The following is a 23,054-nucleotide window of genomic DNA, read 5'->3' as shown; positions in this document are numbered from 1 at the left end:
TATTGAATAAATTTAACTTCTGAACTTTTAGGAGTAATTTTTTCTTTTGCTTCAGGCTTTTATTGTAATTTTATATCTTCTTGGATTAGAAATAACTTATCCTATCTTTTAGGCATTTGTAGTTTTCAACAAATTGGAAATAATCCTGTGTTTGGGTGTTATTTTTTCCAGGCATTCAATAGTAGTCAATTTAAGTTTGCTCTCTCTATTAGCTTTAAAAATATGAATTTTGCAGGGTTTATTAACCTAATGAAGATGCCACTGATATTCATAATTCTTAATTATAGTTTTTTTATGTACACAAGATTAAAAACAAAATAAATTAAACCTTTATGCAAATCTGTCACAACTGTAATAATAAATTAAAAAAAGAATTGGTTCATAATCATCATTACAACTAAATTGTAAATACTGCCATCTAATTTTTATTATTTATCAATTTCATTCCTTAATTTCGCGAATAGGTTCTCATCCAAGAGTCCAAGCCATATTTGGTTGGGTAAAATGTGACACTAAATCACCTCATAGGTACATTCTACTTAATTTCTTCCAAGAGCTAAGGATAGGTGGAGATGTCATTAACTAAGCTTACATCTAATATTACTCTTTATTGCATATGCTAACATTCAATTCATTTCTTACATATTAAGTTGGAATGCAGTCTCAAAAACTATCCCGAACTCTTTTGACCATATCTTTGCCAACCTAATAGTCAGTAGGGTGTCCAAATGAATACCCAGAAAACCCTCGAGTTTCTTATAGGAAAACCAAGCACCTCATCACCCTGAGACTAACATCCATTTTAAAAGTCAATTTTTCATTTGGATAAGACTTGCTTTTCAAGTCAGTTTCTCAATTTGTTGAAAATGTTTCTTTTGTCAACTGATTCTCTTTGGAGATTACCCAAATACTTACCAGTCTTAGTTTACTTTAAGATTAAATTGTTCACTAGATAGAAAGTTGGAAATATGTTAAAGGAAAGTTATAAAAAACAATTTATTTACATTATATAAAACTGTAAACCAAGAAATTAATAGAAAACCCTGAAATTTCTCATAAGAAAACCAAGCATCACCACCCTGAGACTGACATACATTTTAAGTCTCTGATTTTGACGGTAAAGGAACTTTTGCCAATTGATTCTCCTTGGAGAACACCCAAATGCTTAGCAGTCTTAGTTTACTTCAGAATCACATTGTTCATTAGATAAAAAATTATACCTATAATCATAAAATAATACCCAAGAATTTGCGTCGATTATTTTTAGAAAAAATTAAAAAACTAAAATAAAACATGATTCAATAAAAAGAAACATTTTTATTCAAAAACAAACATGATTTCCTGCAACCTTGATTGGCAGCCTTAAAAAGGTCACATTTAGTAGTTCTTAAATGCTCTGTACCTGTATTTTCAACCTGCTGCTTAAATATACTAAATTGTTAATAGAATGAATAAGTTAACATATTATCTACATGTTAATGAAGATCTTACCAAAAAAATAATGCAAATTGTTATTAATATCTTGTAAAACACTTTCGGGCAAGCTATCATAACTTAAGAAATTTCCCTACTAACATTATCCATAGTTTTAGCATGATCAGCAACATTAGGTCTCAACTCATAATTGCAAATAGTCACTCCATGCCTATGGGCTTCTGAAAATTCCCCCTTCAGTCCAATATAATTTATTTTTGTGTGTTCATCTCCAAAGTTTCCAGGAAAATGAATAGACAAGTGGTTCACATTGCTGAAGATAGTTACCCTGAAAATAATTTACCTTAAATAAGTTATTTCAAAAGTTCAAAAAGGTAGTTACTTGGTGGCATATTCTAATTCTCCCTCTGTGTCTTTTTGTAACTCAAACTCTTGGTCTGGTGCAGCTGATGTGTCATCAAAAGTCATAAATGGTCTGTTTTTAAATCTAGATTTGTCAAAGACAAGAGATTAAATAAAGCTTTAAATAAAAATGTGTACTTACAGTCTCATTTTTGAAGGATATGAATCTGTGTTTTCTCCAATCACAATTATTCCCTTCAGCTTAATGTTGCCTGTGAATGGAATGTTGAACAGGAGTTCTTCATCTACATCTGACTCAACAAACTGAGAAAAAACAGTTAGTTTTATACTCATATTTCAGTCAAATACAGCATAATTTGTTAGTATCTATATACTAGATATGTTGAAACAGTGAATTTTATTTATGAAACTATAAAAAAGTTATATATTTCAGATTTATGTGGTGTCTGACTCAATCAGAAGCATTGATCAAATCATAAAATATCATGACCTTCTGATCCTCATCAATCATTTTGTTGTTAACTTTTTTGAGGTTGTGAAATAATTTCACAGGAGAATTTAAATTACATGTCCAAATGTATTTTCAGGTAAGATAAGAGATAAGAAAAAGATTCTTGTACATTTAGTTTGTCTTATGAATTTCTATCTTTAAAGTGCTGCATTTTTATAAAATTTAACAGGACCAAAAAAATTGTCTAACATAAAATTCACAATTTTTTTGGGAGTGAGTGTAGGGTATAAGACTTCTCAATCCATATAATTTTTATGTAGTTTTTACTTGCTAGGCCTTTTTTTTCTAGGGATATGATTGTGCATATTTATTAATCTATTAAAGGATATAATGGACTGCGGCCCAATATAAAAAAAATCACAAAATAATACAACATTTATTAGCTTAAACCTGACCTAGGTATCACAAAAACAATTGATAAATAATTTAAAATGACTAAAACAAAAGTAACAAGAAAAATTATAAAATAACGATTAATAAAAGTTTTACAAGAAGCTTTCATTTAACCACAAATAAAACAAAATTAAGTGATAAATAAATTTTTTGTTCTGCCACAAATAGGATAAATACAGTATTATTGCAGCTAGCCTCAGAATTTTATTTACAGTCTTTAAATTGTTTTCTTAATATTTTGAATTTGAGAAATCCAATTGAGTTGAAAAGTAATTTGCCAATCTTCTCAAAAATGAATTCTGGCTAGTACAATGTAAGTTAACTTGGATGAAATGATTTAAACCAGTTTTTTACAGAGGGAACCATGAAGTCCATAGGTATATTACTTATGAATATAAGGGAATGAAAGTACAATATATTGTAGAACAAAGTAAGATCTCTGTGCATGAGACAAATTTGAACAGTTGTTATTTGAGGTGAGTTTTCCAGATCTGAGTAAATTATGTTGTCCTGGATATGTAATATATCTTAGAAACTTATGCTGAACTGTATCATTCACCTGAATATGAATGTTATAAGATGCAGACTCTACAGCAGAACCGTACTCTAGGTGTAGCCTTACTAGGAAGCAGTATAGCACTTTGAATGTATGTTAAGGAATTCTTTGGTACTACATTTTATAAACCCAATATTTGTAAATATTTAGAAATAATTAAGTCTAGATAAATGGATGTCACATCACTTCCAAATCTTAGAAGCTAATAATAAGGGAGTTATCTAAATAATAAAATATTAAGCTCTATTCCATTTTGGTCACACCACTGAGTTAAAAGATCTAGTCTGACTGAAGTTTGTTGCAGTCATGTTGATTCTGAATTTTAATATAGAATTTCAAATTATCAGCGAGTAGTTGGAAAAATGCAAATATAAAACAAGAAGCAATCTCAAATACTTTCATGAAAAATTGATTGTCGGATGAATATTAAATTTGGAGAATTAAATCTCACCTCTGAAATGAGGGTCATCATTCCATCAATTCACACAATGCAGAGGATTGATGGAATGATGGAAGAAACCCTCATTTGCAGAGGATTGATGAATATATAAACAGTTATGCAAGCCTGTGAATCTTTTCAATAAAAAGTCATTTGGATAAATTATGTATTTTGGCCATTTTTACAGCCAGATATATAAAACCTAACAGAAACACTGACTCCAAATACCATAATATATTGAATAAAAAGCACAAAAATTATACTTGACTTTTAATGCATCTATCTAGCCGTTTCCACATTACAAGGTGAACATTGAAATCCAAAACTCACCCTAGTCCGCTCCAACCTTTCTTCCCAAGGTTTAAAAACAGTCTTTCCGGATCCTTCCACTGACTCATTTAAACATTCCAAATCGCTCATATTTATTTTGGTATATAAACTATACTGAATCCCTTTCTCAGGCTCTTCATGCTGGTGACTGGAGTCGCCGCAACATTTTCCAGAACCGTGGGGCGGCATTTTTTAAAACAATTTAAAGATTGCCTTAGTTATTAGGGAGTTTTTTTCTTAGATGAATAAGGGACAGACCGGTATATGCGATACTCTATGGCTTATTTTATTTTAAACATAAACGAATTCAAAACGATCTAAATTTGAAATGAGCAATGACTTGTATGTAAACTATAGACAGTTCAATAACAAAAAAAATTGAGGTTAAGTTATGGATGCCAGTAAAGTTGGTTGCCGAGCGTAAGCTAATAGATTTTTTTGGCACATAACTTATAAATCTAAGCATATTTTGAGGTCTTCGGGGAGATGTTTTACATTTTCAAATATGAATATAAGAGCAGAAATTTTAAGATTTTCAAAATTAAAAGTGAAAATTCATATTATTCCGTTTCGCAGGCATGTATAAACGGCTTAGCTCCCTCTTAACAACTGTCAAAATTCAAATTTGACAAGCGCAAGTCACTTATGACTTACATCTGACTGACATTCACTAATTATTAATTTTTTAGATTTATGTTTTTTTCATTAGCCTTATTACCCTTATTTTAATAAAAAGCATAAAATAAAATGGCAAGGAATAAACTAATAAACTATTCCTACATTCTTAGCATCACCTCTGTATGCCTACTGTTTTATATTAGCAGTGTTTTTGCTCAAGAAGATATTGATGTTCCAGTTTCAAAACTTAGTCAAAATGTAGGAAAACCTACCTTGAAATTTTTATATTGGTAAGTAAAACAAATATTAACTGATAATGTCTCTTTTATAAATATTGTAAACTTCTAGATTACTACTAAGTCTTACTGTACTATATTTTAGTTGCTAAAGTATTGACTTAATTAAATTAGCCTCCTTAACTTAATTCTTTAATTAAACATAACTTGCTGTTTGACCTGTTGATATAGGTGTTTCAAAAGCTTTTTTGGTTTCTCTACATATGTAGTTTATAAGTTCTTTATTTTCCAATAATGTATGCCTACATATTATTTTAAGCATATTAAATTACTTTCATTTTTTTGAGCTACTAAATAAACTGCTCTCAACTAACCATCTTATCAATCAAATCTTAGCGTTACTTGCCTTGAGTTAAATTTATTCATACAATTTGTGATCAAACACTTAACAATATTAAAGATTTTATTGTTCTTCACTCTTGATACCACTGAGCAATGAATTGCAAAAATTCTTGATATTTATTTCTGCTCTTTGCATACAATTTTGATGCACAAGCCATAATTTCATCTATATAAAAACACAATGTCAATAATGTTACATTACTAAAGAAATAATTAAAAAGACTGATTTGCTAAATATGTGTCCTTTTGTATTAATAATAATAATGATGATGTTTATGAAAAACAATGTGGAAAATTATAAGTAGGCAAGTAAATGAGTACTTGCCTACTTATAATGCCTACTCAGTAGGCAAGCAAATAAAGCCTAACAGAATAAAAACATTCTATTGATAAAAGTACCTTATTAATATTTTAATAATTTTTTTAATTATCTGTTAGGTCAGTTTATTTATTAACAAACTGAAACACCCCATTGGAAATTTTACATAAACCACTTAACACTTGTGGAAAATGGCAAATATAATGAAATTCTTATAACAACAAATATTATAATCTAACCTACATCCTGCTTTAACACATGTATAACATTGCTTTTAAATTTGCTGAATGATCCTCCAAATGGTTCAAGAGACAAATGTTGATTCAGAAGACTTAGTGGTGACTTACTTAGTGATAGACCCAATGGACTGCATTCCATAATTTGTTCCACGGTGCCAAACTTTAAATGTTTCATTTCTTTTCAATAGACAAACTGACACACTAAAAGCCACCTGCTTCAACAAAGCCGGGCAGTCAATAATCATTAATAATAAACCATTAATAATCTTATATACAAAAAAAATCATTAATATTTCCTCTCTGATATAAAAACTGTAAAATATTTAGATATTGATTCTGATTACCAAATTTAAAATAACATATGTATGCATTTTCTCTGAACTGGTGTAAATTATCAATGTATACAGCATAGAACAGAGATGAAACCACAGATGCATACTATAATTAAGATCTTACCAAAAAGCAGTATAAAATTATTAAAGATGAAAGTGAAAAATCATGTGTTAACCCTAGTATAATGAAGAAATTCCAGAATTCTCATTGCATTTTATATTTTTGCATTAAAATGATGCATATATGTTATTTTATCAAAACTCTTTATTTTCAGTTATTCTTGTGGATATAAAAAAATGTTTGATCAGTATGAGCAGCTCATAAACAATAAATATAGGTACATACTGGTGGATGGAGCAAATTATGATCCACCAGGCATCTACATGTTTTTGGTTAGAGTAATTGTAAGTATACCAGAAACTACCTCTAACACAATACATCCTAAATACCTATTTTTAGGGAACCCTTAAAATAGTTGCAATACTCTGCCTAATTAGTGGAATAAATGTTTTTCAATGCCTCAATATGCCACAACCATCTTGGTACCAATGGTGCCTAGAAAACAAAATCTATGCTTGTATGATGCTTTTCTTCCTGTGCAATCTGGTTGAAGGACAACTGATATCTTCAGGGGCATTTGAAATATTTTTGAATGATGTTCCTATTTGGTCTAAATTGGAAAGTGGAAGGATTCCCCAGCCAGCCGAGTTGTTCCAAATAATTGATAGTCACATGCAATTCACTGATACCAAATTAGAACTTAAAGGCTATGCCAAATAACTTTATAACATATGGATATTCTAGTTAAAAGTTTATGTGGATGAAGAGTTGAGTTCATTACTTAAGAGGAAGAAAATTGACTTGTTATGGACAAATATTACATATGTATAGAAAAATTAGTCATCTCACGTTTTTTATTTTGTATAATAATTGTCATTTAATTTATCTGAACCAATGAAATTTAGATGTATTTTTATACTTACTTAACATCTCAAAATATGTAGAATTTTATATGTTAATCACTTAGTTTTTCCCTATTTTGAGAGGTAAAAATTGTTGTCAAATCATTCCTTAAATATGACTAATTTATGTAAAACAATCAAAAATGTATTAAATTATTAATCATTATCCATTTAGATATTCATTCTGTTGTGATATATAACTGTAATTTGTATTTAAATAAAATTAAAAAGAAAACATTTTGGTTCTTTTTGAGTAAACCTATATTGCAATAAAAAACTATTTTAAGAAAACGATTTGATATATTATCCAGATTTTCTAACACAATATTAAACATTGTATTACGGCAGTGAACTTTTTAAAGCATTGTTATTAGGGCTAAAAAAAGCTTTGTAACATACATTTCCACTTACACCTATATTAATAGCTATTTTAATCACCTTGGCCGAACGTATAAGAAATTCTCATAGTTAAGTTTGTCAAAGAAATTGACCAAAAAGATCACCTTAACATGACTAATGGCACATATTTTACATACTTACATAAATACTTAACGCGTCATATTTAAGTTTACCACAAAAGGTAAAATATTGTCATAATTGCGACCCTTGTAATTAATTTTTGTATATAAAAAAACCTAACAAAATAATGTGTTTATTTACAAAATATCTGTTTTTCCCTAACTACCCTATCCTTAACCTTAATAAATTACAAAAAAAAAATATTAATTACAAGACGTTATCAGCACAAACATGTTTTAATGTAAAATTATCCACAATTATATTAAATTTTTTTTAACCTAGTCTATTATAATATGAAGCTTGCGGTCTACGTCTTCTAGGTATTTTATCCCTGTAGTTAGAATAACTTCTGTACTGAGGCCCATACGGATTATAGGCCGGACTGGCTGGTTGATAATGGGTCTGAAGGTTGGCAGGTTGCACCCTATCTGCCCTTGAAGGCCTGGAAATTAATAAAATATGTATTTAACCTTAAAACAGAAAATTATTACTTACATTCTCCTCAGGCAGACAGCGCATCTACTAATCTTAGAAGTCAGATATCCAGACTTCAAGGTTTGCGGCACCGGCTTCTTAAATTGTGCATATTCGTCAATAGTTGCCAGCCAGAAAGACAAGGAACTGGCATAATGATTACACCTTCCGTGAGCGTGACATTCGATAAACGGTTTAGTTCTGAAGTCTTCCAGACAAGAACCTGGTGAAACAAGTGATTGGGAAGAACCTCCTCCACCTCCATCTGTTCCCTGTAAGATCATAAACAGTATGAAGTTAATTCCCTTTTATAATATTTATAATACAAGTATCCCTTATAAATTAAAAGACTACATTAGAGAAACATTCTAGTAGTAGGACAATTTGAACATTTAAATAAATATTTGACGCAATAAAACATATTCAAATTCACAGGACTTGGGTGTTATAATTCTCTTTAAAGTATTTTTTTAAATTTTATAATAGCGTTAACATAAACGGAGATATCGCTGGAAAACCAGCAGCGTCTTCCCGATTCCTATTTTCGGAGTTTGCTGATATAAAATGAATATTGATTAAACTTACCATCATGAAACTCCATCCGATCCATAATTCATCCCAACCGGTGGGACATTGAGGTACATCACTAGTTTGACTGTGGATAGCAATAGCACGAGTGGGAGCTTCACATACCGAACATCTAAAATTCCACCATTAGTTTTAGAGATTGAAATGCTAAATTTGTGTCTACTACCAACCTAGAAATATATTTCTGAATATCGTGGCCATAAATGGGAGTCATGGTCATTGGCACCGGTTCGGTAGTGGAGAGCCAGTAACTGTAGTCGTTTGTGTTAGCATAATCGCACACATCGTTCAGGTTACACAATAAATAAGGCATCGTGTTGAATCTTCTAATACAACTTCCCGGATTACCTGCAAAAATGTGATTATACATTCTCCACCCTTAGCCAAGACTTTAATTTTACATACCGAGATCTTGTCCATGTGTCCTTTTTTCGCTGTGTATGTGCAAAAGAGAGAAACCTTCCCATAACTTGACCGTATTTTGAGGGCAAACGGGTACTATTTCAGACTGTGAATGGCGAACAATGTTAAAACCTCGGCTTTTGGGCAGTGGTGCTGGTATTGCCGGTTCTCCTTTCGCACCCTGGCGACCTGTTAAACCAGGGTTACCATTTCTTCCCGGAATACCTGGAGCTCCAGGTAAGCCTAATTTTTAAAGAAATAAGTGTCGGTTTAAATGTTAAGAATCAACGCCTTTAACCTACCCTTTCTACCATCGAATCCCGGTAGACCGGGCTCTCCGACATCTCCCATGATGCCCTTCAGCCCTGGAAGACCTGGCAAACCATTTTTACCGTCTCGCCCTGGAAGCCCGTGCATGCCAACCAAACCAGGTAAACCCTCATCACCAGGCTATAAAATATAAATAAATAAACTGATCATCGCGTCAGTTGTATGACCAACCTCTCCTGGGAAGCCATTTAAACCCCAATCGCCAGCATCTCCCTTTGGTCCAGTAGGTCCAGGAAAACCGGGATAACCTTTAGGTCCTATGTCACCAGGTAAACCGATTGGTCCAGGGTATCCTGGTTGGCCTGCAAATCCTGGTAATCCAGAGTCGCCCCGTTCCCCCTTTCTTCCAGGAAACCCTCTGGAGCCAGCATATCCCATATCTCCCTTCTGGCCCTTAAAACTTCCGGACGGTAGTCCGTAATCGCCTGTCATACCTTTAGGACCTCGAATACCCGGCCGACCGTCTCGACCCGGTAACCCTTCTGCGCCGAAAGGACCTTCCGGTCCGTCTAAACCTGCATCTCCTGGCAAACCTTTGATTCCATTTAGAGAAAGACCTGGACGCCCTTGTGGTCCAGTTGGACCGTCACGTCCGGCTTCACCTGGAGAAATTATTTAGAGTCATATAACCTATCGTATCCTAATTCTCATAATAGGTACCTGGAGCACCCTTTTGCCCAACCCTACCAGGCAAACCGGGTAAACCATCTTGTCCTGGTATACCAGGTTCTCCCGGTTCGGGATTTTGTCCCGGTAATCCGGGCATTCCTTCTATGCCCTCTTCACCCATAGGTCCCTTTCGACCTATAGCACCCGTATCTCCTCTAATTCCTGGTTCCCCTATTCTACCACGGTCTCCTCTCACTCCTGGCCATCCTGGAGCGCCATAGTCTCCTAGTTGTCCCTTGCGACCTGCGGCAAAATAAATTATTATAATTGTAATGTTTGTAATGTACGCTAGTATATCATTGTTCGTACCACTTAATCCAAACATTCCAAACTCTCCACGATCTCCTTTTTCGGCGAATCCTGGTAAAGTCATACCAGGCAACCCTCGATTACCCTTCGGACCTGGTCGTCCCAGTGGACCCCTTGGACCTGGATCTCCTATTGGGCCGGGTAAACCAGGCAGACCAATTAATCCAGGCTCTCCTTCCATTCCCGGTTGTCCCTTAAGACCTGGAAGTCCTGGTTCTCCGGCATCACCACGCACACCTCTTGCACCTTGATTTAAAAAAAAAATTAGGACTGTTGGTATATTGTTAAAAAAAGTTAAAACCTTCCAATCCGGGAAAGCCAGGCCTGCCATCAAAACCAGGTGTTCCTTGGTCACCAGATTGTCCCTTTGAACCGGGAGTTCCGATATCGCCTACGTCGCCTTTAAATCCAAATCCTCCAGGCCTGCCCGGGAATCCTTGTTCTCCCTTAGGTCCTCTTATTCCGGGCGCCCCAACATGGTTTGGCCCTTGATCGCCTATTCGACCTAAATTTTCGAATAAAGATTACCCAGATTTATTGCTATTAATAATTTTTGTCTCTTACCTTTTGGACCTTGTAGGCCGGGAAAACCATCATATCCTGGAGGTCCAATAAGCCCGGTTTCACCTGCTTCCCCTTTTTGACCACTAAAAGTACTTTCACCCTTTTGACCGTCCAAACCTGGTAAGCCAGGTTCTCCCATGGGCCCAGTTTTTCCGGGGTCACCCTTAAAACACAAATAGTTAATACTAAAAATCGAGAATAATAGTTTCTCTTACAGGTAAACCGGGGAGTCCATTAGGTCCCACATCGCCGATCAGCCCTTTGTCACCTCTTGGGCCTACATTTCCCTTCATTCCGGGTGGTCCAGGGTATCCTGGATAACCGATATCTCCTCTTTGACCGGGTTCTCCCATTAGTCCAGGTAATCCATTAGCTCCGTCATAACCAGGCAGTCCGATATCTCCTTCATCACCTAAGATACACGCTTTTCAGTAATATATAAACGCAAAATGGCTTAACGACTGCTTACCAGGTCTTCCCATAAAACCAAATTCTCCAACATCTCCTTTAGCACCCTGTATTCCAGGATATCCGTCCTCACCATCCTCGCCTTTCTCACCGAAATCTCCAAAATCTCCAGGTCTACCCATCAAACCTGGTGCACCTGGACGACCTGGAGGACCTGGGTAGTGAATGCCTATTTGACCTTTTATTCCCATGGGACCTGGAAGTCCTGCATAACCTGGAGCTCCTTTGGTACCTATAATAAAGGGTTTATAGTTACCCATAATAATAACTTATGCTTTCCACTTACCTTTGAAACCTTTTATTCCTGGTTTCCCTGGAAATCCGGGATAGCCCATGGGCCCCTCATTGCCAGGTTCTCCTTTCGGTCCTGTGGGTCCTGGTAAACCTATATCTCCATAAATTATTGGAAGTCCAGGATTTCCCCGTTCGCCCTTCAATCCCATGCCACCTGGCAACCCAGCTTCTCCGGGAGTTCCTGGTTGTCCTGAAGGACCTCTCGGACCTTCATCTCCCATAATTCCTGGGTAGCCTTTGAGGCCAACAGGTCCTGGAATGGATAGACCTGCGGGACCCTGGTCTCCTGGCAAACCCGGCCAGCCAGGATTTCCTCTTACTCCTTTTAAACCTGGTAAACCCTCTCGACCAGGGTCTCCGGGCTCACCGGGCTGACCACGATCTCCTTTTAAATCGACTAAGTTTTCTATAGTACCTTCCAGCCCCATCGGTCCAGTATCACCTTGGATACCCTTCGGTCCTCTAAAAATTGAAGGAATATTTTCGTAATTATTATTAAAAGGACAATTAAACTTACTGACGTCCCGGAAAACCTTGATCACCCCGAAGAAATTCTTTGGGAATATCATGACGATCACCCTTCTGTCCTAGAAGTCCTGGCCGACCGGGCTGTCCATCTCTTCCCGATGATCCATCATCTCCGTGATCCCCAACTGGCCCAGTAACTCCTGGGGGTCCCCACTCACCGGCCATTCCCTTAATTCCAGGTGGCCCTACGGGACCTTCGCGACCAGGCCATCCCGGTAATCCGACGTCGCCCTTTTCTGGATTTAATAAGCTCGCCGGTGGATAAATAAGTATACCGGGTGGTCCAGGCGGTCCTGGACGTCCAGACAGACCGGGTGTTCCGGGAACACCATCCAATCCGTCCTTTCCAGGAGGTCCTTGTTTACCAGGGAATCCCTGAGGTCCTCTGCTGCCAGGTAAACCGATAAAGCCAATCGGACCTGGGCGGCCGTTTCTGCCATTTTCTCCAGCATCTCCTCTGGCACCAGCGCGTCCTATAAGTTAAACGAAAGCATTAACAACAATCCATAATTTGTTGTTTTTTTTGTGAACCAAAAATCTTTTATGCTTCTTGCTAATTGAATAATTCATAATGGTAGTTGTTGAAACTACGAACCTGGTCTACAGACGCCACAATCATCGCCTCTTCTACCTTTGAAGCCTGGCCATCCGTTTAAACCAGGTATTCCGTTATCTCCAGGGAAACCAGGCAATCCTCTTGGACCTTCGGGACCTCGAGGTCCTCTTATAGGTTGTCCAACTCCAGGAAAGCCTTTTGGTCCTCTATCTCCAGGGTCACCTCTTTCACCTGGTGGGCCATCAAATCCATCTAATCCGGGTATACCCGAAGGTCCTTGCGGTCCGACCACTGTTTCACCCTTTATACCTTTCTCTCCAGCAAGACCCTCCGGACCCTGAGGACCCGGCTGACCGGTTTTACCGGGAACTCCGGGCAAACCATCATCACCTCGTTCTCCCTTTATTGAAATACCTGAAAAAAAACGGTTTTGGAATGAGCTACTGAGCAAACAATTAAACTTTTTATATTACCTTTAATACCAGGAAGACCCATTTGACCTGGAGGTCCTGGGGGACCGGGAGGTCCAATTGGGCCGGATTGTCCTGGAAATCCTGGTAGGCCGCTTACCCCGGGTGGGCCTTGATATCCTTGCGGTCCCTGGCGTCCTGGAACGCCTTGAATTATTTTGTCTAGGAATGGATCGTATACACCTGGAGGCCCTGAGTAACCTTGTTCGCCGGGTACACCTGGGGCACCATCTTGGCCTCGATCACCTGAAATTTATTAGTTTAAAAAAAAGTGGATTGAATAGACAATAAATTAAATATTACCTTTAAGTCCATCGCTACCGGATGATCCTTCATATCCAGGGGCACCTTTGTAACCTTTTTCACCAGGTGGACCGGAGGGACCTGTTTTACCTTGCTTACCAAGCGGACCATCCTCACCACGTTCTCCTTTATAACCCGCTGCACCTTTATTTCCTGGGATGCCCTAGTAATTGAATATATTAAGTATTGTAGATTTATAGTTGTACATTTTCGTACTCTTCTGCCTTTGGCTCCATAAAACCCTTTCCATCCCTTATCACCCATTTCCCCTTTCATTCCTTTATCACCCGGTGGTCCTTTAAGTAACTCCGATCCAGGGGCCTCCTCTTGACTTCCTGCATCGTCAGCGCTCTCGCCCTTTATTCCCGGCTCTCCTTGGTCACCTTTTAAACCCTTTTCGCCTTGTCGTTCTGCTCCCGGTTCTCCTGGAGGACCCATTGCGCCTTGGGGACCGATAATACCCTGAAAAAACCTTTACCATTTTCTTGCCTATAAGAAATTGATAGCATACTTGTTGCCCTGTTAATCCTTGGTAGCCTCTCATTCCTGAAGGACCTGAAGGACCTACTAATCCAGGTAGACCATCATATCCGGCCTCACCTCGGTCTCCTTTTGTGCCGATTGAGTTACCACCTCCATCACCGGGTTCTCCGCGCAATCCTTGATCTCCTTCTGGTCCTAGGGAACCACGTATTCCAGGGTAACCTCTGGTACCTACAATCATAGTTCAGTAAAGTTCCTTGATGTGTAATAATTAATGAATGATTTACCTTGTGTTCCTGGTCTTCCGTCTGTTCCATTACAACCGTCCAAGCCTTCTGGACCTTCGGGTCCTTGTAAACCAATTTGTCCCTGTAATGTATTTGTTATCTTAAACTGTGATGTTTGATATCATGAGCTTACCGGTGTTCCATGAAATCCGTCAGGTCCTCGATCACCTGGGTCGCCCTATGAAAAATGAATATTAAAAGCAATTTATGTTTTAGTGTAAATAACTTACTCGTGGTCCTCTGTCTCCTACAAGTCCATAATTTCCATCCGAGCCTTTTTCACCTTTACTCCCTGGACCTCCCGGATATCCGGTGTCACCCGGTGGTCCACGTAAGCCATCTAATCCGGGAATACCCGCCGCTCCAACACGACCTTTGATTCCCGTACAATTGCATTTCACTGGGTAAGCACATCCCGAGCATTTGCCCTAAAATCCGATTAATTATCTTTAATAAAAAAAATGTAAAATCACATAAAAGATTATGTTATTGAAATCCATCTGGCAAAGCTGGTTATCCAGGCTAGAAATACACATATTGTATCCGTTAAAGTTTGCAAATTTAGCGAACTCGTAAATATTTAGAGTGTGTGTAATTGGTGTGTTCTGTATCATATCAAGTCTGTGAAGTCTCTGGAGAAGTTATTTGGGAATTTTACATTAATTAATGAGCATGATTTTTAAATATATAAGAAATTCTATATTGATGGATAAGATTCGAATTTAGTTCTAACTAATTCGAGCTAATTTAGTTCTAGTATAAAAAACATTTTATTAGATTGTACAATACATCAATGTTTACAAGATTGGTGAGTTAGGTTTTACATGCATGAAAACGTCTAAATAGTAGGCAATTATATTTACAAACAAATGCCGTTTAGCTTACATTTTCGTCTCTTCATTTCGTAACTAAAATTTATAACGGACAATTTAATTCAAATCACAATTTGAGTCACCAAACAATGATTTTTTTATCCAAAACTTATTTATCTATAGAACAAAAAACAACAACATTCTTGGCTTTTGATGGTATCAAGCTTGCTGCAGGGAAAACTTTATTAGACTCGGCGTTATGACTGTACCATTATTGTACATATATATGTGCTTTAGTTATGTCAAGGTTAATCTGGGCCAATATGTCACTCATCATAACTTTATCCTTAAATTTCTTATTGATCCTTCATTTATCCTTAAACTTCAATGTGACTAATTTGTTAATTTTTATTATCTATTTATGTCTCATTTATATTGACTTATGTTATATTTATTATCTGTAATTTATAGAAATAGATTGATTTGATTTATTTCTCAGTGACTTTAACCAAACGGATTTTTTTTTATATACCAGTGTCATCAAATGATTTTTAAGTTAAATTGTGTATTGTTTAGAATATTTTATGTTTTTCTTACGCTCTTGGTAATACCATTTTTAATGCAATAATAAATCCATAAACACAATAATATGCAAATTTTCTTGTGTATGGGTATAAAAATTCAATAAAGCACCATTAAAAAAAACATAGAAAAAAACTTGATGTGGTCTGACTTACTGTACCAATGAATTTTTATTCCTTAAAATCACTTCAAAGTCTCTTTGAGAAATCATAGAATTTCGGATCTCTCCTCTTGTCAGTAAACTACCATTGGTAATATATTCTTAGTGACAGTAAGGGTGGCTAAACTTGATCCACTATGATTAAACCATTTGAGGTGTATCAAAAAGGTAAATCTTTATCGAAAGAATTATGAAAAAGAGCGTGGCTTATAGTAACAGTAGACAATCATTGAGCGTAAAAAATTACAGTTCCTGAATGTCCTCTTTGCAATTCAGATACACCCTATATAGTAAAAAATCTCAAATAAATAAAAAAGAATCTATAATACATATTTACTTATGTATTCCCAATTGTGAATGAATTTATGAAAGACAGTTAGCGTAGGCGCCCTGATCTGTAGGAAGCAGTATGCACGCGTTGATATTAGCCACCCACGAAGATCGACTCGGTGTGAAGATCGCATTTCGTTTTTATTTGTTAAACTTAATCGTTTCGTATTTTATAACAATGGCACTAATAAGTTTATTTATTTCAATAAGAACTTATTGTAGAAAGTCTGGATAATTAATGATCCTATGACGGTGCAAAAGCTTATACCGACCGACAAGACGTCTGATGACCTCCGGAGGTTGGAATAAAAAGAGTCGATCGAAACTGTTCACGGTTGATCACGATTACGTAACAATTTCTTCGTTACATCATCGATGCACCAATTAATGTTAAATGACGTCCGACAACCCATAAGATAATTTGATTTTTTTGGGGATAGTTTAATATTTCTTTTATGCATTGAAATACATCGTCAGTTCACTTAAAGAGACCTCACGTAAGTGAAGTCTTCTCTAGTGTTAACCTTAATTTGGTTCTACCATTTTCTTCGGAACAAGGCTTTGTATATTATGTATTAAAGGATACAAGTTTTACTTGCACATTTAAGGATTTTAAAAAGGTTTAAAGATTATTTACTTTCAAATATTTGAAAATAATGTGACTATTTAATGATTCTTTGTAGAAATCTATGATAAAAGATACGTTAGATCAGGAAATTCCTGATATGTAAGTGAATAATGCATTGAAAAAATTATAAAAAAAGTCGAGGCAATAAAATGTCCATCAGAAGAAAAGCAATCAGAACCTGAAGTTGAAATAACTTTGTTTCAAATAAATAAAAGGGAAAGGCGTGTTAACAACATTATCTTCTTTGGAATTCCGCAATCAGAGCAAGCAGACAAGATGATAAAGAAACAATTAATTCATTATACAGCAAAATTTAGTTGCACTTGCGACAGACCGGAAGGATTTTTAGGTTGAGTACCGAACGCCCTAGTTAAAAGAGGCCAATAAAAGTCATTCTTCTAAACATAGAACAAGCTTTAAAAGCGATGATAAAAAAGGGATATAAGGACAAAAATAGCCTTATATTTTTTAAAAGTTTAACTACAAAAACCCACAACAAAAAAGCAAAAAATATCCGCTTTGTTAAAAAAAGTAATTCCAATATAATATAATTTACATTTTTTAATTAACTCATATTTTAAAATTAATTTCATAAATGATGTAATTATAATCATATGTATAATTATAATCATGATATATCACAAAAAATCACGCTTATATGGTCCTTCTTGGCATATGATATTAGGAATTAACATGTTACTGAATCTATTATAATTCAGGTCAGTCACACAAGGCATTTAAGTAAATCAGAAGTAAAATTGAGACTTTAAAACCTATATGTTTGTCAATATGTGAAAAATATCGAAGGCTGCACATTAGAAACATGAATAGAATATTTTTTCTGGAAGAGAATATATCATTCAGAATGCAAGGTAAGATAATATTTTTTCATAAAACGTAGCGGGTATACCATTCAGCTCATTTTTAATTAATTTTTTTTGTGTTTAGTTTGATAACACTACTGTATATTCAATCGCCGTAATCAAATTAAACCGGAAATATCTTCCGCAATTTTTTTTATCGGTTGTTTTTTGTCGAAGGGCAACGATTGCTAAGTATGCGAAAATAAAATACTGTCGATAAGCCCACGTCTGATCTGTATCGTACATATCAGTCTCCTAAGAACCAAGACGCAAAACGAAACACTAATATTACAAAATTTTGAAAAAAGAAAAATGAGCGACCTTGGCGAGTGGACTACATGAGGCAGATTAGACTTTATTTTTAGGGTATAGATTGTTATTTCCTTTGGCCTCTAAATTGATGATAATTGCAACATAGTATTATACATGTGTTTGTCGTTTTATCTCTTATTTGTTTCTTTTTATATATTAAATAACCTAGATTTGTTTGAACTGCGGTATATAATAAAGTTCGGTATGTAACATTTGAAATTTGTTTATTTAGGATAAAAGAAAAGGGTAACATTTTATATTTTGGTTCGACATCATCATTCTAAAATGCGTAAATAATGAAAAATAAATGGAAAGAGGGAACAGACGACCATTTATCGAATTTGGAACTTGTAATGTTCTGGCTTCCAAGAGAGAGTAAGACCCTGATAATAAAAAATCAAAAAATGTCATAATCAAAAAGTGCTAATGGAATTATTTCTATACATTAAAAAGTATAATATATCAATAATACCACAATAATAATAATTTAAATTTTTTGAATTATTGAACTTTTTATTTAGTGATCTTCATGAAAAAAATTATCAAAGTGATCAGATCCTCTATATCTCTAAAATTAATTTAAATATTATTACGAGATTAAAAAAATTAATATTTAAGAAAATATTGTTTAAAAATGGTTCAAGCTATAATTCAAGTAATATTTATTTTTTTGTATACTGATATTAGTAAATCTTTAGGGTATTCACTTTTTCAATCTAGTATCTCAACTAATATTTTTACGGAATAAAATTCTTATTCTATAAATGAAGTTTAACGTTTCAACGGCCTGGAACAAAAATAAATTTATTTTTTCTGAAGGCGACCTTAAAGCTTAAAATACGATCCTAATTTCTTATAAGAATTACAATGGTTTAAACTGGTTAGAATTCAAAAAAACTACTAGTTAAAACCAGTTAATAATATATTTTCTTTAAATCTTCCAAAAAAGAAAAGTGAAAATAAAAAGTCTAAAAACGTTCCAAATTTACTCCTTGAACTACATCGTTTCGACAATTGCCGATTTAGAAAACAAATTCTTATTTACCATCCACAATTGCACACAGGACTTTAAACTACTTAAAGTTGCCCTGGTTTTGGTATTCAAATAAAAATAATAATCCTAACAGTAAATTATTTTGTCACTCCACATCCCCATCTATTTTATAAAAGGATATTTTTCGTTTTATATATATATATACACTTCTTTCTATTAAGTCGAGATCCGATCATATCGTGGACTACCTGAGATCCACCTGAAGCCCTTAATATATGGAAGCAATAATTTGTTAATATATTTAACAAAGTGGTTCAATTAATGGAATCATGAGAGGGGTAGATTTTTTCAACCCCTTTATATATACCATGTATATATATCAACCCGAGATCCACTAAATATATGATGAAACTCGAGATCCGACCTTGTATATCATTAAAGTCGCCGCATAACGCGAGATCCAACGATGTTGCCAGATCAAATATTGCCATTTTGTAAAACAAAATTAGGTTTTGTTAACCTTTTATGTTTACCTATAAACTATTTCTGTATTATTACAAATGGAAACTATAGAAGAACGTAGATTAACAACGAAAAACTAAGAAGTAATTAAAGAGGTCTATACTGTGACGATAATGTAGCTGACGATAATTCAGTAATTTAAACAGAAAATAGGACTATATTTTAAAAATCTTCCGCTAATATTTTATATTTCATTACGGCTATATGTATTAGATAGGTGTGCCACAATATTAAGGGAAGAGGTCGGATCCCATAAAAGTCTATGTGTTCGGATTGATGATTTTTTTTTCTTAATGAAAGCAAACTAAACAAACTACTAATTTCTTTTTTTTTTAAATTAGTTAAATATACTAATCTCGTAAATCTGTGATATTTTGGTTATTGGTTCATTTCTTTCATAGAATATTAGGTATAATTCTTTATGGTAATTAAGGATTACCGTGAAAATAAGGAATATTATTGGCTTATTCCTATAGGGTCTATATGCCTTATGGCTATATTGGCCTATATGAAGTAAATTTATATAGCGACTCATTTATTGATGTAGCTTGATTTTTCATTGTATTTATTACTCGTAAATTGACTTCTTTAGAATCTTCTTCTAATAATAAGTTATTTGCAAGATTTTAGATTAATTTTTTTCTAAATTATACTCTAAAAATAATATTTTTCTCACAAAAAAATTGGTCAATCAGAATAAAAGATATCGAATCATGAGTAGTCTTGTTTTAGAAATGTTATATATTAGAAATTACATACTGGAAGTTTAAATATTTTAATTTTTGCTGATATTAGTTATTATGTGTTTTGATAATTACGTGTGTAAATTATAAAAATACCTTAATTAATTTTAAAGTAATAAAAAAAAAAGAAATGTCACAATCGTTTGAAATGTTAGCATTTTAAGTAACAGCCGGGATTCAGGACGATAAATATTCTACTCTAACAATACTTTTTTACACGTTTTCGAATTATCGAATTGAAATTGAAGTTGGTCTTTTATTATTCCACCGTCTTCGAGAAAATATGTACTTTTCTGATTAATTCATAACATTATAATAATAGGCGTTAATAACTAATAGGCGTTATTCAGCATTTAAGTCAATTGAAGAAGTATTTTGTCACAATTTTGATGACGTCACAGAATGCAATTTGAGATTATCGACTTAGGTGTATTTTCAGTCCCGTCGAGTCGAGATTATTATATGGCATAAGGTTTTGGGGTTTGTGTAGTCAGCACTCTCTTCTTGGCTTTTCAAAAGTGTGTTTGTTTTAAGGAGAAGATTTTGTATATTGCTGCTAATTTAGTATTGCAAATGCCCCATTCTACGTTGATTAACAAATCAATCATGTATAAAATTAAAGTCTGTAATCGTTTACTGGAACACATTGAACAGCGCTTTTCTCTTTTCTTTAAGCTATTTCGGAAGAAGGTCTGTAATTTTCTCCTTTGTAGTGTTTACAATAATCTGAATGAGTTTTATTGTGATAACATTTAAATATGATTGATTCCTTTGAAATGTTTGTATTTTTATTATTTTCATTAAATTTAACACCTTTAAGAGTTTTTTAAATCAATTTTTTATTTCAAAACTTCAGTCTACTTATTTTCAATGGATTTATACTATGTGTGCTTTGAAAGAATACCTTCTGCTGGCCGAGCAAAATGGAGGTTGTTATTTTTAATTAAATTACAAAATACAAGAAAGATATTCATATTAATTGCATTGCTACTGACTTACAGGTTCTCTATTCAAATATTTAGACATCAAGATTATTCAAACTTCGTTGTGTGTTCTAGTTTCCTCATCACATGATAGTTATTGTTTCGATTCTCTAACTCTGAGTTTAGTGTATCGTAAATATTTTAAATTAACAATCCAGTTGAAACTTTTAAATAATTAACACTTATATTTACAGAGATACAGGTAATTAAAATGATTGGTTATATAGTGCATTTACGATGAAAGGAACAGATTAATTTTATATTAAGATATTTTTTTCTTCTTTTTTTTATTTGGATGCATCGAGTAGTATTGTCACTTGGGCATTTTTTAAATAAACATTTTAAAGAAATAAATTATATTTTATACAAGGTGCCAAGTAGAAACTAAGGCGTCACCCTTCATTTTTCTAAATGGAATATCATGATATTTTACAATTCTATGATATATTTTGAATACTTTTTGTATAGCATACCATATATCTAAAGAAACATAAGTAATTAAAAAATCAAAATTAATTCTAGATTTATTGCGACTACTGCTCGTTTTAAATTCTTTCATAGACTAAATACTAATGATTATTTAGAAATATTTAGCTGTTTTGCTTGTTTTGTATAGGATAGTTTACATATGTTTTCCTTAAGATAAGGAGCATGTAAAGCGGTTTTTTTTATATTCGATGAACCGTCCTTTTTGTCATGCTGCCTTCTTTTTTCATAAAGCGTATTCTTTTTTTTTTCTTTTGACAAATAAACGATTTGTATTGTAATATTTAATTTGTTGTCCATTTGATTCAATACGTCCTTTGCAATGGAAATTTTAGTTACAGGGGTCTCAAGTTAACACGTTAACCCAACTCACGTTAACAGGGAAAATTGCAGATATTGGGCAACCGAAAGTCCTCATTTGACCCAACAATATCACATACAGTGCCCTCATAAATTTAATATGTGGGCAAGTATTGTGAAATATCGAATCTTTGCACCCTTTTTTTTCGGAGATACAATACAACGGAAAGCGCTACTGAGACTTTCTATAGTTTGAACTTATCCCTGCTTTAGTTGTTTTATTCCTTGATCCACAAGAGGCTGACATACCTAGTAACGAGCGAGATATGGTTTCAACAAGACGGGGCACCTCCTCACTTTGCCATTGCTGTTCGACAATTTCTGGATGCAACTTTTTCTAACAAATGGTGGCCACCCGATGTAACCCCATTATATTTTTTTAATAGGGATATTTGAAATCCCAACTTGATGTGAATAGACCAAATAATATTGATGACTTAAAGCCAAGAATTTAACAAGAAATTAGACTTGTCGATCGAAAATGCATTGAATTGACAAAAAATTGAACATCAGTTGAAATAAATATTGTATAAAGTTTAATTTTTTAATAAGGTATGTTTCACTAGTCTATTACGTCAAATTTCACAAACCGCTGACTTTTATGGTGTGCTATGCAAAAAGTATTCAGGGTATATCGTAGAATAATTGTAAAATATCATATACAGGGTATTCCATTTAAAAAAAATTAATGTTGACGCCATAGTTTCTACTTAAGGTACCCTGTATAGAAAATTTTTATTGAAAAAACGCGCAAGCGACAATGCTAATCGACATGTCCGAAAAATAAAAGAAAGAAAAAATACCTGAATTTTAAATCGTGAATGAACTATATACATAAATGATTGTGTAGACATAAATAATTGGTTTAAAATTATCTTAATGGCGGTCACTTCCAGCATT

The 23,054-nt window shown here is 34.1% G+C and overlaps 3 protein-coding genes across 4 annotated transcripts in view; 1 reads left to right on the top strand and 2 right to left on the bottom strand.

Moving 5' to 3' along the window:
* Positions 1 to 1,297: 1,297 nt before the first annotated feature.
* LOC126744253 (PITH domain-containing protein GA19395) lies at positions 1,298 to 4,391 on the bottom strand. Of its 2 annotated transcripts, XR_007663091.1 has the most exons (5): positions 4,027 to 4,391; positions 1,979 to 2,100; positions 1,817 to 1,921; positions 1,492 to 1,762; positions 1,298 to 1,431 (listed from the first exon to the last, which is right to left on the bottom strand). XR_007663091.1 is itself a non-coding variant. In XM_050451625.1 (4 exons), exons 1-4 carry the CDS (start codon positions 4,213 to 4,215, stop codon positions 1,555 to 1,557), a joined length of 624 nt encoding a protein of 207 aa, XP_050307582.1. In that variant the 5' UTR covers positions 4,216 to 4,391; the 3' UTR covers positions 1,298 to 1,554. The 2 variants fall into 2 exon arrangements, 1 of the variants encoding a protein (XP_050307582.1); XM_050451625.1 differs by having other exon boundaries at positions 1,298 to 1,762.
* A 298-nt stretch (positions 4,392 to 4,689) lies between these two features.
* LOC126744254 (thioredoxin reductase-like selenoprotein T homolog CG3887) lies at positions 4,690 to 7,370 on the top strand. The gene is made up of 3 exons (XM_050451626.1): positions 4,690 to 4,934; positions 6,448 to 6,577; positions 6,633 to 7,370. Exons 1-3 carry the CDS (start codon positions 4,774 to 4,776, stop codon positions 6,951 to 6,953), a joined length of 612 nt encoding a protein of 203 aa, XP_050307583.1. The 5' UTR covers positions 4,690 to 4,773; the 3' UTR covers positions 6,954 to 7,370.
* A 45-nt stretch (positions 7,371 to 7,415) lies between these two features.
* LOC126744251 (collagen alpha-5(IV) chain) overlaps positions 7,416 to 23,054 on the bottom strand; it is a 51,016-nt gene continuing 35,377 nt past the window's right edge. Inside the window, exons 2-24 of the mRNA XM_050451624.1 lie at positions 14,610 to 14,807; positions 14,513 to 14,557; positions 14,380 to 14,461; positions 14,121 to 14,323; positions 13,826 to 14,071; positions 13,610 to 13,772; positions 13,310 to 13,552; positions 12,876 to 13,250; positions 12,270 to 12,753; positions 11,745 to 12,214; positions 11,460 to 11,690; positions 11,206 to 11,402; positions 10,991 to 11,153; positions 10,728 to 10,931; positions 10,427 to 10,672; positions 10,109 to 10,360; positions 9,620 to 10,050; positions 9,421 to 9,568; positions 9,122 to 9,361; positions 8,887 to 9,064; positions 8,714 to 8,828; positions 8,150 to 8,400; positions 7,416 to 8,096 (exon numbers count right to left, since the gene is read on the bottom strand). Of these exons, the coding sequence (XP_050307581.1) occupies positions 7,928 to 8,096; positions 8,150 to 8,400; positions 8,714 to 8,828; positions 8,887 to 9,064; positions 9,122 to 9,361; positions 9,421 to 9,568; positions 9,620 to 10,050; positions 10,109 to 10,360; positions 10,427 to 10,672; positions 10,728 to 10,931; positions 10,991 to 11,153; positions 11,206 to 11,402; positions 11,460 to 11,690; positions 11,745 to 12,214; positions 12,270 to 12,753; positions 12,876 to 13,250; positions 13,310 to 13,552; positions 13,610 to 13,772; positions 13,826 to 14,071; positions 14,121 to 14,323; positions 14,380 to 14,461; positions 14,513 to 14,557; positions 14,610 to 14,807 (5,334 nt within the window). The 3' untranslated portion in view covers positions 7,416 to 7,927. The remainder of the gene's footprint in view (positions 8,097 to 8,149; positions 8,401 to 8,713; positions 8,829 to 8,886; positions 9,065 to 9,121; positions 9,362 to 9,420; positions 9,569 to 9,619; positions 10,051 to 10,108; positions 10,361 to 10,426; positions 10,673 to 10,727; positions 10,932 to 10,990; positions 11,154 to 11,205; positions 11,403 to 11,459; positions 11,691 to 11,744; positions 12,215 to 12,269; positions 12,754 to 12,875; positions 13,251 to 13,309; positions 13,553 to 13,609; positions 13,773 to 13,825; positions 14,072 to 14,120; positions 14,324 to 14,379; positions 14,462 to 14,512; positions 14,558 to 14,609; positions 14,808 to 23,054) is intronic.

This window comes from Anthonomus grandis, chromosome 13 (assembly GCF_022605725.1).
Source record: "Anthonomus grandis grandis chromosome 13, icAntGran1.3, whole genome shotgun sequence".
NCBI classification, from domain to species: Eukaryota; Metazoa; Arthropoda; class Insecta; order Coleoptera; family Curculionidae; genus Anthonomus; species Anthonomus grandis.
This window is presented reverse-complemented; position numbering and strand designations above follow the sequence as displayed.